The sequence below is a fragment of the Phalaenopsis equestris genome, unplaced genomic scaffold (assembly GCF_001263595.1).
Source record: "Phalaenopsis equestris unplaced genomic scaffold, ASM126359v1 Scaffold000002, whole genome shotgun sequence".
Classification (NCBI taxonomy): Eukaryota; Viridiplantae; Streptophyta; class Magnoliopsida; order Asparagales; family Orchidaceae; genus Phalaenopsis; species Phalaenopsis equestris.
This window is the reverse complement of record NW_018164444.1, coordinates 44207787-44227655: the sequence shown is the minus strand read 5'-3', so window position 1 is coordinate 44227655 and position 19869 is coordinate 44207787. Positions and strand designations below refer to the sequence as shown.

The following is a 19869-nucleotide window of genomic DNA, read 5'->3' as shown; positions in this document are numbered from 1 at the left end:
TAGAGAAAGTCGTCTTAGATGGTTTGGTCATATTAAACGTCGACCATTAGATGATCCGATTAGGAGAGTAGATGTTTTAAATTCGACTTGTGTTAAGAAAGACAGAGGTAGACCTAGGAAGACTTGGGCTTATTGTATTAAAAATGATCTTAATTTACTAGAACTAAATGAAAATATGACACTAAATAGGACGCAATGGAGAAAAAGGATTCATGTAGCCGACCCCACGTAGTGGGATTAAGGCTTTGTTGTTGTTGTTGTTGTTGTACTAAAGAATGCTTTAAACATGAAATTTGGATTAGTCATCTATGCGCAAAAAATTAAATTATTTTAAACAGAAATATGATTTTTAGGACATATAATATCTAAAAAACTACATCATATATATAAAATCTACTTATAAAATTCACCGACAAATTTTCAAACATTTTAAGCAATAAAAATCAACTACAAAAAAATTTTTAGGTGCAATAAAAAATATACCTCTCCATTTTTTTACCAATTAAAAAATAATCCACCCCCATATGGTCTGAAATACATACTAATGAAGTCCAAAAATTACAAAGCTGGAGTTAAAAATATATTATGCATTATTGTTGCAAGCTTAAATAGTTCCCAAAATTATTGAAACTGATGCATCTATGCTTGAATATAGAGGAATCCTCAAACAGGAGCTTTCATTCATATCCAAGGAAGAATTAGTTTGATTCGCTTCTGACAAATGGAATTCCACACAAGCTAAATATTCAACCATAAAAGAAATGCTTTCCAAAAATAAAATCTATTATCTAAATTTCAAGGTTATCTATTGAAGAAGAAATTCTTATTATAAATAGATTTTAGTGCAATCGAATCTATTATTTTGAAAGGTGCAAAATTTTAGTTGCAAAATAAATCTTTGCCACTTGACAAGTCATGATTTTTCGATAAATTTTATGGTGGTTGTCAACTGCCTAACGCAAACCTCCACTTTCGCATCCAGGACTTGGGACCGGTAATAACAGTGTTCTAGCTATAGGTAGACTAGAGAAAGAGTTCAAAAAAAAAAACATGAATTATGGAGGTCTAAAGGCCTCTATTTGAGTAGATCTAGAACTGAATACATGGAATGTAATGTTTTAATAGTAGTAGCTCTAGTGGCAGAGTTGTAACTATGAGTGATCAAACCGTTAAAAGGTGTAAACGTTTTAGATATCTCCGGTATATTGCTCAAAGTGATGATGATATAGATGGGGAAGTAATTAGTAGAATTCAAGTTGGTTGGTTGAGGTGAGGGAATGCATCGAGCCTATTGTGCGACAGAAATGTACTGCTTAGACTGAAAGAAAAATTTTATAAGATGGTGGTGAGACCTGCAATGCTCTATGGCGCAGAATGTTGGTTGGCCTTTAAAAGAGAGTTAAAAGAGAGGCATAAAACAAAGTTAAGTGTTGCTTAGATGAGAATGCTTAGGTGGATGAGTAGCTTGACACTTAAGAGACAACATGTGAAATGAACATATCTGTAATAGGATTGGTGTAGCTCTAGTGGCAAACAAGATTAGAGAGAGCCATCTTAGATGATTTGGTCACATTAAATGTCGATCATCTAATGATCCTACTAGGAATGTAGATGATTTAGATTTGACTTATTAAGAAAGGTAGAGATAGACCTAAAAATACATGGGCATATTGAATAAAAATTGATCTTAATCTATTAGAATTAAATGAAAATATGACACTCAACAGGATGCAATGGAGAAAAAGGACATGTGGCCGGCCTCATTTAGTAAAATAAAGGCTTGTTGTTGTTTATTGTTGTTGTTGCACTTGGCAAGCACAATTATCAATTTTTATTTTTGATATTTATCGAATCAAATTTAAAATTCACTTTCCTAGCTAATTTTTTACCCAGGGAAATTTTGCAAAGCAGAACAAGGGTAGATGATCCCCAAAAGGAAAGTACTAATGGCCCCTCCTAATTCTTCTACTTGAAAGGGTCAAATCTCCCGAGGCTAAAGAAAACAAAATCCTTCCCAAATGATAAATCTTACAGCTTACCTCTATGGACCTAAACACATAAAAAAACAGAAGAACCCTCTCACACGGAATCCACAAATCAATGAAGCATCCTCAAATAAAAAAACGTTAAAATTTATCGAATCAGAACTGAATATATGTACAAAAATAGCTATTGAACTAATTCTAAAAATTAATGGAGATGACTATCACATTACATCTCATTAGACAATTCGGAAGAGAAATCAAAACAATACTATTTTCGTAAGAATCAATTTTTTATAAAAATATCTATGAAGCAATACTAATATCATTAACATGTGCTGAAGCCAAATAAAACAACTACTTATAATAATGTAGCTATTCATCCAATTCTTCGTTACAAAGAATGGGAACTCTCTCCTTGCAAATTAAAATTACAGACTATAAAGTTCTTGAGTCAACCTATCAGAGAACAATCTACTTCAGCTAGATTGACGCAATGATCAAAGCATTTCATATCCTCCCCAGGCAGAAGCACTATCGCGTGATAGTTATGATTACGAAGCAATTTCAAAAGATATTCACCACTAGTTCTGCTGAATGTTAGATAATCTCGACACTATAGTTGAAATCCTTTTGTCTTAGATAAAAAAATATACTCAAAATGAGTAGACATTGCTACTCATATCGCTGAGGTACCTTCCCAAAACAACATCAAAACAATCACAATTTTACTTTAAGAGGGAAATGACAAATCCAATAGATCTGATCAAGGAATATTGAAATTCAATAAGACTCCTTGAGCAGGAAATGTTTATTCAAGAACTTTCAACTAAATGGTGGGCAACAATCAAGATAGAAGACATTAAAATCAATTGAAAAGGCCGGTTAATGCTAGTATGACATTACTTCACCAGATTAAACAAAAAGAATGAATACTCATACTCTTAAACTACAATAATACAAATAAAAAGAAAATAAAATGCATGTCAGTTAAACTTTTTAATAAATCGATATAAATATTTGATGTTATTCAAAGAGTATTACTATATTAATAACATATCAATATCATCTCATATCTATACAACCGTCACCGGTGCATCGTCTAGAAATTGTATCACTTAAGGTAGTTCAATATCAATATTATTTTTCATAAACGTACATGGGTACTTTAGTATTCCCCTACTAGTACCATCAAGAAGTGACTATCAAGCATTTCTATCAAAATCATTATTTATTAAAAAATATATTTCATTCACATTTGCGTATCAGACAATATAATTATAAATCATTTAAATAATGATGCGTACACATATCATTCTTATAATCTGAACAAAAATTCACTAGAATTCAAAATCTTGACTTTGTAGTTGTTAAAATATAGCTAATAAAAGACTAATTAATACATTTGATTTAAAAAAAGCAAAATATCATAGTAGAAGAATATGAATACCCACTTCAATGATAGACGGTCTGTTTGTCTTTAACTTATATTACATCTATCAAATTATCACCTATAAAATATTAAATATTCAATTATCATTTTACTTAATTGTGATTTAATTTAATCACAAATTATTGTTGTATCGCACTATTTTAATTAATATTTCAATACTTTAAACTTTAAGTTTAATTATTGTAATCAAAATGAATATAATATTAATTTATACAAAAATACTATAAGAATTAAGACCCTAATCTTTCATTGGTGCTTAAATTTAACATTAAATAATAAACTAACATATACACAAACACATACAGACACACACAAACACAAATGTATATATATATATATATTATATAATAAATTAATTAAAAAACTTATAAAATTTACCTTGGCTATCTACCCTACCCAACTCAAGTATGACCCCCCCAACATCTCGTGATGCTCGCACGCGCTTCTTGCCTTCTGAGACGATGTCGGTCCTCTTCTTCCTTATCATGGCTTCAGTAGCGTGGCTCTACCCAAGGCCAAAGAAATCGATGTCGTCTCCACGATCTACCTTCTCCTTCGCACCAGTTACACCCTAATGCACGCAGAGCTTCCCTTTGGTAGTGGCTTCCTCTGCACATGAAGATGGCACGACATCCTTCTCTTTGTGAAAACTCCTCTGATTAGGGGTGTCAAAAATTGACCCAACACGCCAACACGACTCAAACTTGACTCGAAAAAGCAGGTTGATCCAAATATTTTTCGAGTCGAGTTCGGGTCAGAGAATTCGACTCATTTATTATTTAGGTCGGGTTTAAGTTACACCCGAAAACCCAAACATGACCCGAATAAGCACAAAAGTTCGGGCAAGATTCAGGTTAGTGGGTCAAGCTCGGGTTAGGGTCGAGTTTGGATCTTATCTTTCAACCCGTTTATTATTTGGTTCGGGTTCAGGTTGTTCAAGTCGGGTCATTTTCGGGATAGACCTGAACCCAACCTGCTGACCCGAATTGACAACCCTACCTTCGATCAAATTTCAAACGCACCAACTTCAGCTCCCTCTTCCATGAACGCATGATCAAAACATCGCCTCTTCCACCTCTGCGTGACAAGAGATTCCGCTTTCTGCTCACCAACTTCCCCTTCTGTGCCAAAGCTAGGCTTGCCTTGCTCTGCTTGACACCGACGCCAAGACCTCCTCCCTAAGCTCCCTTCTCTTTGCTCTAGCCGCACTCACCATAATCACGCCATCCCGAGAGTCCTCCACTTCCCTCATCGGTGCTATTCGACTCTCTGGTAAGCTGCTTGCGACACTTTATAGTCGAATTCATCTTCTTAGTTTCACAACACTTCGTATCAACTTCTCGACTCATCGCTTCCTCTCTCTTCTGCTCAACTCTTCGATTCCTCTCTGCTCTCTTCATTTCCTCTCCCTTATAGCTGAAACGGGTCATTACAGTCTTCCACACTTACAAGAATTTCGTCTTCAAAATTTATAAACATACTTGAAATCATTTCTCATTAAACATGTCAATATTAGCTATCCATAAATGTTCTATCAGGATCAATTTCTCCTATAATTTCGGGTGTATCATTATATTTGAATGAATAATAATTATTATTTTAAGTTAACATTAATTTATTTTATAATTATTCTATTGGGTTTTTCATAAAGATTTCATTAATTAATCATAAACCCTGGGCTCTGATACCACTTTTGTCACAACCCAGCCAGAAGCTTAGAAATAACCAAAACAGGAACAAATGGTCAAATGGTGAGAGCTATTTTTTCTAAATTTATTAACTATTTAATATATGAAAAAGTCACAAATAAAATTAAATTAAAACAAAAAAACTATATTTACTTCACTATTGGTTGTTCATTGCTTCTATAAATATTTTTTCATCTATCATTCATCTTTTAATCACGCAATTAACCTAAATAGTAAATCTAAAATAATAATAAGCTAAACAAGCTATTGAATATTCATACTCTTAAATTACAGTAATATAGAGAAAAAGAAAGCAAAATGTAAGTCAGTTAAATTTTTTTAATAAATTAATATAAATATTTGATGATATTCAAAGTCTCTTACTATATCAATAGTATACCAATATCATCTCATTTTTATACAACTTTCACAGGAGCACGTCTAAAATTGTACCACTTACGGTACATCAATGTCAATATCCTTTTTTTCATATATGTGCACGTGTACGTTAATATTGTCCACTAGTACCATCAATGGATGACTTCATTATAGTTAGTCATGCACATATAAGTATTCTATCAAAATCATTACTCACTAAAAATATATTTCATTCTCATTTGTGTACCAAATAATATACTTATAAATTATTTAAATAATGATGTGCACATGTATCATTCCTACAATATGAACAAAAGTTCACTAGAATTTAAAATCCAGATTTTGCAAGAATTATAATATAACTAATGAAAGTACTAATTAATGCATTTGGTCTAGAAGTAAAATATCGCTATAATAGAACACGAGCACTCACATCGATGATAAACAATCTACTTGTTTAGCTATATTACTTCTATCAAATTATCACTATAAAATATAAAATATTCAATTATCATTTTACTTAATTGTGATTTAATTTAATTACAAATTATCGTGTATCGCCCTATTTTAATTAAGATTTCAATACTTTAAACTTTGAAGTTTAATTATTGTAATCAAAATTAATATAATATTAATTTATACAAAAATACCTTTAGAATTAAGACCCTAATGTTTCGTTAGTGCTTAAGTTTAATAATAAATAATAAACTTACAAAAAACAAAACCTATGTTTCTCGGTTGGGAGAGACGCTACTTCACAGATCATGCTGGAATGTTTATTTTGGAAGTCTCTTTTGCGGACTGGCATTAGTTACTAGATCGAGTCCTGCTTTTACTTCCTGAACTCTTTTATATACATACATACATACATACATACATACATACATACATACATATATGAAAAGACCGAGGGCCAATATATTAAAAAATAAAGGTACATATCGGATGTATGAGAGGGCCCAAAATGGCACACTACTTACACAGTATACAACACACACAAAGTTTCAAAAAAGAAAATACATGTATAACCAAAAAACCAAAACTGCCAGATTGCAGAATCAAATTGCTAGGGAACGACCCACTTTAGTCCTACCTCTACCTCTAGTTCTAGGAAGGGAACCAACAAAAAAATTGTTGAGTTTTGTGTCATTACCCGAAGTAACCAATGTATCATCCATTAAATTCTTGAACTCGAGTAGGTCATTCTTCTTCCTCCTGAATGTAAAAACCTGTCATTCCTCATCTGAAGATTGACTCATATAATTAGTGTGTTGGTTGACAGATTGCTGGGCATGTATAATCTGACGAGCCCCTTGCGCCTGACTAACAATAACAACTTGTTCGGTCTAATAAGATTGTCACCCATTGTAGCAATAGTAGGGTTTAGGATAAGTGAAGTATGAATTGTCTCCTCTGCACCTGAGGCTTCTTGAAGATGAGAAGCTTCAAAGTTCTCCTGATTATCTGACCGGACATTATCCTTTGTAGGTAAAGTTCGTTCAGTATAGTTTTCATAACGGTTTGAAGCTGTAGGTTGCCCAGCTGAACCATTGGGCAATACGTCAATCGCAGAAACATACAGTAATGTCAGGGGGGGTCTCCAGTAGTGGAAAGAAGAGCTGATGGCGTTTTAACCAATGTTTCAATAGTCAGTGGATTGCCCTCAAATTTGGAGGGACAGGTGTGAGCTGCCGCAGAGGGCCCAGTTACATCTTTACTCTAACGTTTTAAATGAGGGTGCAAATGATGACATTGAGAGTGAGAGTGTCCAAACTACGGAAGACGGTTATATTTATAAAAAGCTTGGATAGAATAATTAATTTAAAAAACTTATAAACTTCCTTGTATATTTGCCCTACCTGACTCATGCACGACCCCCCACCCCCTTCACGCGATGCTCACACGCACTTCTTCTCCTCTGAAATGATGTCTCTCCTCTTCTTTTTCACGGCTTCGGTCATGTGGCTCTACCCATAGCAGAATAAATCGACACCACTTCCACGATCAACATTCTCCTTCGCACCAGTTGCGCCCTAAAGCACACAGACCTTCCCTTCGGTTACGGCTTCCTCTGCACACGAAGATGGTATGACTCCCTCTCTGTGTGAGAAATCCTTCGATCAAACTTCAAACGCACTGGCTTCAGCTCCCTCTCCCTTGAACGCACAATAAAATCGTCGCCTCTTCCTCCTCTGTGCGATAGAGACGTCGCTTTATGCTCGAAGACTTCCCTTTCCGCACCAAAATGCGGCTCGTCCTACTCTGCTCAACACAGACGCCGAGACCTCCTCTCTACACCAAAACACCGAGACCTCTTTGCCCTGGCCACACTCATCGAAGTCACGCCATCCTGAGATCCTCCGCTTCCCTCGTCGCTGCTATTCGACTCTCAGGTAAGTTTTTTGCAATGTTTTGGCTTCCTCCCTACACTTCGTTTCAACTTCCCAACTGCTCGTTTTCTCTCTCTTCTGTTCAACTCTTCAATTCTTCTCAGCTCTCTTTGTTTCCTCTCTCTGTGTGACTGAAATGGGGCATTACAATCCCACTCTTACGTAAAAAAAGATTTAACTAGGTATCTCCAAAACTATAAGTATGTTCATATTGGCCTAATCCAAATAGCTTTTAAGCCCTTGACATTTAGACGACTAAATGCTTCTGTATTAACCTATCTTAGAGATATTAGATGTCTTCATTGAGCACAATCCTTTATGAGAGTTATGAAAAATACTCTATGCCATGAACCTATCTATTTTAATATGTTTCCTCATTAAAATTTATCGTTAATAGATATAAATCTCTTTTAAGTAGCCAACTTGCAACTTCAATTTCATATATATGATTTCTTAGCGGGATCCGATACCATTGCCTTAGTTTATAGAATTTATTTTAAAATCATAAATATTTTATGTCCAAATATCAAAAAGATTGTTAAACAAGCAAGCCTAACAACTTTAAATGAAATCAATCTCATTCTTTTAAATGTAGCAATCAATAAGTAATTGAAAGGAATTACATTTAGTTTCCTGACTTATTAATTATACCCTAAGCAATTGTCCCAAAACCAATTGTCAATTAAGAAAATGTCAAATAATCCAACCAGCTGATGGGAAGAGAAGATTAATTATTCTTCCTAGAAGACCTTCAATTGATGAAATTGTCATCGAACCTATTACAAATATTCATCTAAATTCTATTCAAATTCTACATTTCGTGAAAAACATGCAATCTCCCAATCTGTCTAAAATGAACTTTAGTTTTTATGAATTACGAATCAGAAAATAAAAGTGGAGCCACAATTATCCGTGACTATCTTTCTTCCAGATAGACCAAATTCCGAAAATGGAATAGAAAAATCAATAGGGAAGAAGAAAGAACCTAACTTTCGAAGCTTTATTTTGAAGAAATCACTAATATATATATATATATATACTAAAATAGTGAAGCTTTTCATAATCTATAGAAAATACAAACTAATAAAAATGGAACAATCGATCCCATTTATCCTCCTTTAATACCTAATATGGTGATTAAAGATGAAATAAAAGAAAATCTAGACATGTCCGCTTTTAGAGATTTTTTTCAGACAAAAGATTGATAATATATAAGACATAAAATAAGACACAACTAATGTATCTAAAAAAATTGTATTTTTCGTAATTAATCCCAACTAGGAATATAAATATTGATACTCTTTAATTTATGCATGTTAATGGACGATGGATAAAGAATTTCAAAACTTTAGAATGTATCGAGATTAGTAAAAATAGTTCTGCTAAATTCATAATATCAAGCACAATTCTTAAAGACAGCAACAGAAACCTCAAGGTTCAATATGGATCTCTAATTGCACAACTTTTGATGCTAGAAGCCTCCATAGATTTATAGATTATCTAGCAGTACAATGGTTTGACAAAGAACTTAGGGGTGATAAAGCATGATTTTCCACCATTTTTTGGCTCAGTGGACCAAAATACCCCCAATCCAATGGCATTTTGATCTAGCACAAAGCATAAAGTTTTTAAGACACCAAAATACCTTTTCTCTGAGCACTATAATACCTCCAGGGGATAAAGACGCACTTTTATTGGCTATAATTGCTGTTACAACATAACTTAGGGTGCGTTTGGGGCAGCTTCTGCTTATTCAGATAAGCAGCTTATCCTGAAACGTGGTCTACGGGTGGTTCGCGGGGTTCGACCCGCTGCCTGCGTGTAGTGTAAAAATCCAATCGTGTTTTCGGATAAATTGCCGAAACGTGTTTTTCAAACGGTGAGACGTCGTTTTGAAAACGCCTCCGGCAGTTATAAGCTGCCCCAAACGAAATCTTAAACTAGTTATTTCGGCTGCTATTATAATCATGATATATCTTAACTTTATTACAATTATTTCATTTTACCTTTTCATCAAGAGATTCAGAAATAAAAATCAATAGTACTAATATAAAAAATAATCTACATTCCCATTTAAATGAATTTCAGCAAGAGAGTTAAATAGCATGTAGATGAAAATGTAAAGTACTGATAATTGTGCAGAATATATATACCTATGCAGCAAATGAGGTAATTCTAACTCAACGAGCGTTTCTCGAACAATTTTACAAAATGGAGAAGGCTGCAAAGAGCAAAATATAATATGTTTAAAAAAAAGAAAAATTTAGCTGAAGAAAAGGATTATGTGCATGCTAGTTTTGCAGAAATACCTCATATGCCCATAATTCAAGCGGCATTGGTGGGAGTCTAGAGGGACTGTATGATGATCCCTGTGAATCCATTAAGAATTGAGGACATGACATTCGAAAAATTCATAAAAAAAGATAAAGGAGAATAGATTTTCTTGCCTTCCCCATTCGACCAATCATCGCAAATCCTTCAGTTAATGTCTGAAAGAAAAAACAAAAACAAAGGAAGATTTACATAAATAACACTCAATTTCTATACATTTACATATCTAACACCAAAACTTCAATTATTAATTACATACCAACTTATCTAGGCATTAAAATAAATTTTTCACTTTTTAAAATTTAAAATAGTGGTATTTTTATGTTATTTGAAAGATTTGAGTGTTACAAATGTAAAAAAGTAAATTTTACTTGTTTGATATGTAAATGCAGAAGATTTGAGTGGAATGCATGTAAATGCCCCAACAAAAAATCCCATATCATGAGGACTCTAAAAAATTTCTTTATAATAAAAAGAAAAGCTTAAGACGTTAAAAAAAAGCTTTAACTGATAAAATGTTGTTCAATAAGATCTTACAGTAATAATGCCAAGTGACAACATCAGAGGAACGGTCCCATCACCTGGGCAAACGAAATATTTAAGACGGGAAGGACAAATCTAAAGCACAATCCTTAAGAAAAATGTCTCATTCCCATTGAAAAGAAAATACTAGTAAATAAAGCACCACAGAGCAAAATTAGAAAATATAAATAGATTCTTTTTTTCTTTTTTTTTTCTTTTTTTTTGCTTGCTTGCATTTAACACCCATTTCAAATTTGGAGAGGAAAATAGCAGAGGTGGTACAAATCATCCCCCAGAAGTCCAACCACTTCAACTTTATTTCCAGGGAAGGAAATACAATCACAAGAAAAAATTGTTGTCGTTTTTCGAGATCAAGACTAAAGCTGGATTGAACATTTAAGAATAAGCTCATACAAAAAATAGTTTTTTTAATTCAAAAATCCGCATGAAATGAGTACAAGTGAAAGGAAAATCAGAGGTTTCAAAGGAAGGAGCTGCCATATAATAAGTGATTTAACATAGAAAATGCATTTCGAAGAAGCTGACAAAAAGAGTGAAATTTTAAAACCCTATGGTTTCAGAAGAGCAGTGATAAAGCAGTTAACTATGGTTCAAAGAGTTCAACAAAAATTAAGCATTGAACAACTTGATGTAAGTGTGCGACTATGATGCCTTGATATTTGGCTACAAAGAGATTTCTAAAAGGTCTGTGTATCTATGATGCACTGATATTTGGATATAAAGAGGTATGCAATGCCCGCACACAGACAAATAGACGTGGGAGCATAATCACACGTTAAGAAATAATAGTGATTTCTAACATAGAGCCATTCAAATGGCTCTGGTAGATAATATGGAGTGTTGATGATAATTAGATTATATTTAATAATGAAGTTCATGAAATACAATAAGTAATTTTCATTTCATATGTCATAATTAAAATTGTGCCACAGAGTTTTACGATCATATAAAGCAGTAAATAATTATTCGCCTCTTAGATGATAAAAGTTCATTTCATATATAAGGATATACCACTATACTTTAATGTAGAAAGAACATTTTTTCACATGATTTTATTTTTTATTGTTTTTCTCACATAAAACATGAAATTGGAAAATCAAGAACATTCACTTAAATCTTACCATTAAAACTAATTTTAAGATAAAATTCATGAAATTTTAAAATGATCCGATCCTCCATCAAATATGCAAAATCAATATCCTAATAAACAGTCTAAGAGTGAGATAAAAGATTTATTAATTACATGATGTAAAACCACAAAAATCAAATGAAATATAATTTAAAACAATTTCAATGGTATGATTATAAACAAATTATGTTGATTTTTTTATGTGCAAGGGGGCATTATAAGTCATCTATTTCTTGAAGAAATCTAATCAAAGATTAAATCTTCATAAAAAAAGTGATCAAATTGAATAACCAAGTTGTTCTTAGGTTGTGATTGACTTTTTTGAGTGGTAATAAGGAAAACTAAATTTAAAAAGAATAAAAATTTTCACTGAAAAGAAAGCACTAATCCACTCCTTTCATATTTACATAAACAGCACAAAATTGAGCTTGTTATATGAGTCAAACAGCCATGATACACACCCTGACATGATTAGGATACATCCCAAAATAGCTAAGACGCACAATGATGGTGAACCATGTTGTTTCTTGATGAACCAATATTCTAGACCATGCTTTTTTAGAAGATGGCGAAAAAGCTAGCAAAGAGATCATTGGTGCTATCGGTGATGATGATAGCGACAGTTAGTGTGTTCTGTCAAATTTATATATCAACAAGTTCGTATTTTGTGCAGTTTTTTTAGAACAATATATTTTTTAGATATTTAGTATTTCAGTGTGGACAATAGAATGTTCCAAACTATGTTGTATTAGCATGCTATTTATAATTAAATGCACTTAATGAAATATCAAATTTTAAATATATTAAATTGTCATTTGTCTTCTTTTGCTTATTAAGCTTTCTAGTTTCTAGGTGATAAATATATATATATATATAGAGAGAGAGAGAGAGAGAGAGAAAACCCAATGGCTAATATATTAAAAAAAAAAAGGATACAGATAGATTATGTGAGAGAGTCCAAGCATGACATCCTACCCACATGATAACCACCACATGCAAATAAATAATATATATATATATATATATAAAGGAATGGCCGAAGGCTATTAGACGAGCCTCGACCATTCTTAGGTGTGTTAAATATTCGAGTATCACACCCTACACACAAGGGGAATCGAACCCGTGACCTGAGGGGACTTGCGACCTTTAGAGATGTTGTTCTACCAACGGGCCACAATATGCGCACACGCGCACACAAATATATATATATATATATATATATATGATATTATACTTCATCATGTAATGCTTTTTAATTTGAAAAATATTTTAATTACACATATTATATACTATATAAGCTATAAATTCTATGGAGGAAAATATTGGTCCATAGCATCTTTGTCCTACTTTTTTATTATTATACCATGTCATATACTTGTGTCACTAGTCTCTTGTCGATGTTCATGATTTATAAAGTGGCCTATTCACTATTAACAAATATATCACATTCATAAAGAATGATAACAGCCATTGAGTACTAACCTACAAATCAGCTTAACTGAAAATTTGACCTAGTGCACTCATGTCTTAAATAACCAGCAATATGTCTTATAATTTAAATAATTTCGAAAAGGAATTTAATTTTCCTATGGATGGATCAATGCTACAGAACCCAATAAACTTAAGCCTTTCGTTGCTTTTTTCATCGGTTTATTTCCTTTACCGATGTCCACATATGTACTAATCTCTACCTGATAGATTTACCAAAACAATGTTTGCTAGCTAGTACTTCTTAATTAAATAATAAGGGAATATTGGATCACCAACTTGGCACACTAATAATGACAAATTTAAAGATTGATCCATTAAATTCCTTAAACAGATAATTTTGTAGCAATTTTTAATAAGCTAAAAGATCGAGTTATAATCGGTAACTTGGGCTACGTTTCACTTAAGTCCACTATTTCTCTTGAAAGAAATTTTACCTAATAAGGAAATACTATGGAACAAAGAAATATATCAATCTTTAGTCGTTTTCATTCTTATGTGACTAGTCATAAAAAAGCCTATTATTTAATAGTCTGATATTGTCACATATGAGGTCTCAAAGTAGACTTTTGAAGTAAGGAATAAAAAGAAAGGGCATTTAAATACATACCAGCCAATCCCTATGTATTTACATTTCTACCAGAAACTTTAATTTTTATATTTCTACTCCTCAAATCTTTCATATAACATAAAAAATATCACTATTTTAACATTTAAAAAATAAAATAAACCTTTTCATGCATATTTGGGGTGACATGTAAATGTAAAAAAACAATGTTTAGGTTTTAGATATGAAATACATAGGAATTGAGTCGTATGTATGTAGATCTTCTTAAAAAGAAATGAACAAAAGATAACTTGAATGTACCATATTTGTCGACAAGATACTTTACTATATCATCTGATTCATACATTGAGACCCCAGTGTTTGGATCAACCTGTACTAAAAAGTAGGAACGTAAATTACAATTAAGATAATCAAAAAGCTACATGCTATTCACAAATACATATGCAAATAGATAAGAACAACTAATGCAAGCAAACCATTATTTTCTTCCTCTTGCTTTAGCCATAAAAAATGATTGTTGAACATCTTTAGGTTTTCAAAAAAGAAATATAAGAAAGTGACGGCACTAGGCCAATTTTAGCCAAAACCAGCAAATTGCGAAAATCCCCCACTTCAACTTTCATCTATAGGATCCTTTAAAATTGAACAAAAATTCCTCAATGCACTCCATCACTTGAAATTGATGGTGATATAGATGGGGATGTTATTAGCAGAATTCAAGTTGGTCGGTTGAAGTGGAAGAATGCATCGAGCCAACAATGTGATAGAAAAGTCCCGCTTAAACTGAAAGGAAAATTTTATAAGGAGGTGGTAAGACCTGCATTGCTCTGTGGCGCAGCATTTTGGCCTTTAAAAGATAAGATTAAAACAAAGTTAAGTGTTGACGAGATGAGAATGCTTAGGTGGATGAGTGGTTTGACACTTAGAGACAAAATGCAAAATGAATATATTTGTGATAGGGTTGATGTAGCTCTAATGGTGAACAAGATTAGGGAGAGTCATTTTAGATGGTTTGGTCACATTAAACGTCGATCATCTAATGATCTAGTTAGGAGAGTAGATGTTTTAGATTCGACTTATGTTAAGAAAGGCAGTGACACGGGAGCGACCACGAGATCATCGGGGCGGGGTCTCCCGCAGCGGGAATTCCCGCTAGTGAACCAGCCGGCTCCAGAGTAAGCCCAAGCCTGAGGCGAGATTTTGATAGGGCGGGACTATCACCTGTCCCTCTCCTCCATCATATGGAAGTGTTTTAATGGCTAATTTCTGGATATTTCTTGCCTCCCCACTCATTCCTTTTGTGTGGAAGTTTCCTTCTTTATTTCTTTCCTTTTCTTCTTCATGTAGGAGTCTATAAATTTTTGTATTTTGATTGTAGGAGGGGAGTTTTGCTATGTTTGCTTTTAGAAATCTTGTGTAGAGACTGTTTTCCCATTGTGGACTATATCCAAGGAGATGGTAGTGTTCTAGTTGCATCCTACTCCGAGATGGTGATGTATCTCCCCTTGTCGTCTTCCCTAACTCTTCTCCTCCACTCCCCATAGTCGTCGGCCTTGTTGTCCAGCCTCTTCGTCCACCATCTGCACCTCGTTGATCCTCCTACAGTAGTTTCCCCATGTTGTTCCACCATCCAGCCCCATCCCTCACCTGTATTGTGTTCCCTTATAGCCTCCTTGGTTGTCCAGCCATCCTGCCCCTCCTCTATCCTTCCCAGCACTCCCAATCGACTGATACTCATCCCACTCTGCTGTCCTTGTTGTCCAACACCTTCTAGCCACCAATCCGTCTGTCAAAAATCACCTACGACCCTTTATACTTGTTTTCCTCGCAATTTTGCACCTTCCCTCGCTGTCATCAGCACTCTCTTGCTGCCACCACTATTGCCAACCATCTTGAACCACCTAGTCGACCTCCACCGCCCCTGGAATATAGCTTAGAGGTGTTTATCTGTGCCGTTTATGTTTTGTGCTATTATTTTCTATTGTGTACCTTTTGTAAACCTCTCTTTACATTAATAAAAGTTTGTTTTGAGTATTTTCTTATTTTTTTCCTACTAGTTTTGGTATCATTTGGTATCAGAGTTAGTCCAATCCTAATTCTATCATAGGGTTTCCTAGTGTCCACCTTATACACCCACCAAAATTTTTCATTCCTACCCTCAACTGTCTCTTCTGATTTCCCCAAACCCAATCTCCACCAAAATTTTCCTTCATACTCCTAAAACCAATCCATGTCACCCAGAAGATATATACCCGAGCCTAACCGAAAAGAGATAACGGCGAAAGATTCACCGACTTCGGCGGTGGATTACCAACATGGAAGATGAAATCCAATGGGAGACTACCCTCGATCGTGATCCGAAATGTATAAAAATGAAGTGGGAAACACAGTGTCATCTCCTACCAACTTACTACCGCCAAAAATTACAGACTCAAGCTTCTGAAGTGAAGAGATCACACCACCAAGCAACCCCCTGGCTACTATCCGATGAAACAATCAGCAAGTCTGTCACAATCAGAAAATGTTGCAAGTGTCGCGGATTTAGACATGTTGAAGAAGAATGCACAACCAAGGAAGTGATCTACTTCACCGAGCAATAAAACATTGAAAAGTTGTGTAAAGACACAGCATGCACTAAAGACGGTGACGAAATAAACGAGGAAGACCGGCTTCCAATTATAGAGAAAAATGGTAATTCGGAAAAATATGTTGTCTTCAAAAAGGATCCACAATTGTCAGCCAACAAGGAAGAGACGCTACTAATTCTAGCTGACCCTGCTATAAAGATTTTGGCTAGGATAACATTAGTCGTTCGGGAAGGTAGTGATCTTAATGTAATGGGCATTCATGTCGAGTATGAAGTGAAGGTACCTCGAGCTATTTTCTCACAGGCGGTGAGAGGAACATCAGCCGAATTGACTTGCAAAGTCCAAAAAGGGCATCACTTTAAGGAGTCAAACACATATACAAAGCCAACACATATCAGAGCATTGCAGATTTTTCAGAAGACCATTTCCTCAGTTACCCTTGCAGAGGGAGGTCCAACATGAAGTGGGGGTCATTTTGTGTTATGTTGGAAATATCATGTGGAGTTATTCAAAGGTTATTTTCTATTTCGCATGACACCCCTCGTCAGAAGTCTAGACAGGAGAGACGAACCACAGCTTTGTAATATGCCCAAGGAGTTTGATGGGGATGAAAATTCTTCCATGGGATCCATGTCCTATCAGTAACAAATATGTCTCTCCTGAATGATTGCTAATGAGAGGGACACAGGCTGCCACAGATATCATTCCAGAATTGATGTCTCCTCATCTTCTTGTTTATCAGCTACAGTCCACAAGGTAAAAAAAGTGGAAGGAGAAGATTTCAAATGTAAGGGCTCGAAAGTTGCATTGCGGGAACCCACCTCTATATGCAGCTCCCACTTAGAATGTACCAAAGGAGGAAGGATGCCTATTTTACCAAAATGTGTTGTGAAATAATAACACTGATATGATCGACCCACCAGCGACTTGACATCACACCATGAGAACCAGGAGCTTTGAAGAATGAGGTTGAAGCTCCACCAATCCCGAGAGGCTGACGAGGGAGCAGATAAGAAAGTGCAGGAACCCCAGGAGCGCAGGAGTGAGGTCTCCTGCAGCAGGAAATCCCGCTAATGAATTGGTCGGCCCAATTGGGGCTGGTCCAGAGAAAGGCGGGATTTTAACGAGGCGGAATTTCCGCTCGCCCCTCTCCTCTTTTTTTTGCTTCATCATATGTTAGTGTTTTAATGACTAATTTATGGACATTTCTTCTTCGCTCCATCCTTTACTTTAGGAGTTTTTTTTTTTTAATTTCTTTCCTTTTTCTTCTTCATGTAAGAATCTATAAATTGTTGTATTCTGATTGTAGGAGGAGAATTTTGTTGTGTTTGCCTTCATAAATGTTGTGTGGAGTATTTTTCCCCTTTGTGAAATGTATCCAAGGAGGTGGTGGTGCTTCGGTTGTGATTTATCTTCCCTTGTCATCTTCCCTAACCCTTCTCCTCCACTCCTCATAGCCGTCGGCCTTGCTGTCCAGCCTCTCCGGTCACAATCAGCACCCCATCGATCCTCCTACAGTAGTTTCCCCTTGTGACAACATTCCAGTCCCATCCACGCACATGCACTACGTTACCTTATAGCCTCCTTGGTTGTCCGGCCATCCAGCCCCTCCTCTATCCTTCTCGACACTCCCAATTAATTGCTCCTCACCCCACTTCTAGTGCCCTTGTTGTCCAACACCTTCTAACCACCAATCCGCTTGTCGTCTGTCACCTACGACCCCACCATACTTGTTCTCCTAGCAATTGTTCACCTTCCTCTCACTGCCATCAGCAATGCCAACCATCCCGAACCACCTAGCTGACGTCCATCGGCCTTGGAATATACTTTACAGGTGTTTGTTTGTGTCGTTTATGTTTTGTATTGTTATTTTCTATTGTGTTTTGTTGTAAACCTCTCTCTACATTAATAAAAGCTTATTTTAAGTATTTTCTTGCTCTATTTTACTAGTTCCAGTATCATCCAGAGGTAGACCTAAAAAAGACTCGAACATATTGTATAAAAAAATGATCGTAGTCTATTAGAATTAAATGAAAATATGGCACTAGATAGGACACAATGGAAAAAAGGATTCATGTAGCTGACACCACTTAGTGGGATAAAAGCTTATTGTTGTTTTTGTATGCACTCCACCACTTCCAAACCTTATGATAGCATTGCTAGAGAGACACACACACATTCAATTACTTATTAGTGCATTAAAATCATAAATACTTCTACATTCTATCTCAAATTATGCAAGAAATAGCCCAAGCCAAGTAAAAGTTCACATTTTCCTCATCTATCACCAATTCTACCTCCCAATAAAAATAGATAAACCGAATTGCATATGATTTTGTAAAGGTAAATTTTATTAGATTATTGAGTTATAGACAACATTTGACATTACGCCATTTTTTAAAAACCCTTCATTCTAAATCCCAAAATCTTCTAAATTTAAAAATTAGACCCTGAGGTTAAATATCAATATTTGTTGACAATCCTTTTGCCTAATAATATTAAATTACGCCACATGACACAATATTTGTTGTAAATTTCAAAAGTTATATTTTTTTGGCCAAAACATCCTCCTTGATAGCTCTAAATTATGAATACCTGTCTAGTCTATCCCGTATGACGCTAAGAGCACAAGCAGTAGACTCATCAAATAGAAAAATTGGTTGTCACACTATGAACTTCATAAAAATTCATAGTAGCACTAAGGATAAAGATTTAGAAAACTTAGATGGGAAATTATAGTCTCATTTGAAAACTCAAGAGCTCAATGAAACCCTAGTCCTACTGGAAAATAGCGGGATATGATGGAATAATCATTCTCTTATGATCCAAGAAGTTGGATTGCCTAGAACTATAGAAGGCATTGCCAACTTGCTAAAAAATACAATATGAGGTGGATGTCGACATTTCTTACAAAAGGAATTCAATGCTCGACATAAAGCACTAAAAAGGACGATATAGCAGGCTAACACCTCTAAAACATCGAGCAATTAGTAAGTGCCAAAAATAAGTTGGTAGAGAGATGAGAAGTGCAAATGTTGGAATAGAGAACTCAATGGAGTAAGAAGGCATTAATCTCTTCTATTTAGTTGGAAGGGCGCCATGCCAATAGTTTTAGCATGTTGAACTATTAGCAAAGTATTATGATGAAAGCCTGACTAGATAGTGACTTTATAGAAGATATTTGAAAAGAGATTGATCAAAAGTGAGAATTTAAGACACCCAAGCAGAGCCAAGCAAATCTAGGATGTCGAGCAATCAGTAAGGCTATATTCATTGTTATGAAATAAAGAATTCACGGAGACCATTAGTTATAAGTTTGTCTTTCTTTCCC

General features: G+C 34.7%; 1 protein-coding gene across 1 annotated transcript in view; it reads right to left on the bottom strand.

Moving 5' to 3' along the window:
- The window catches only part of LOC110038039, a 32853-nt gene that overhangs the window by 4353 nt on the left and 8631 nt on the right, over positions 1–19869 (bottom strand). The window contains exons 6-10 of the mRNA XM_020742799.1: positions 14251–14320; positions 10760–10803; positions 10339–10380; positions 10201–10260; positions 10045–10112 (exon numbers count right to left, since the gene is read on the bottom strand). Of these exons, the coding sequence (XP_020598458.1) occupies positions 10045–10112; positions 10201–10260; positions 10339–10380; positions 10760–10803; positions 14251–14320 (284 nt within the window). The remainder of the gene's footprint in view (positions 1–10044; positions 10113–10200; positions 10261–10338; positions 10381–10759; positions 10804–14250; positions 14321–19869) is intronic.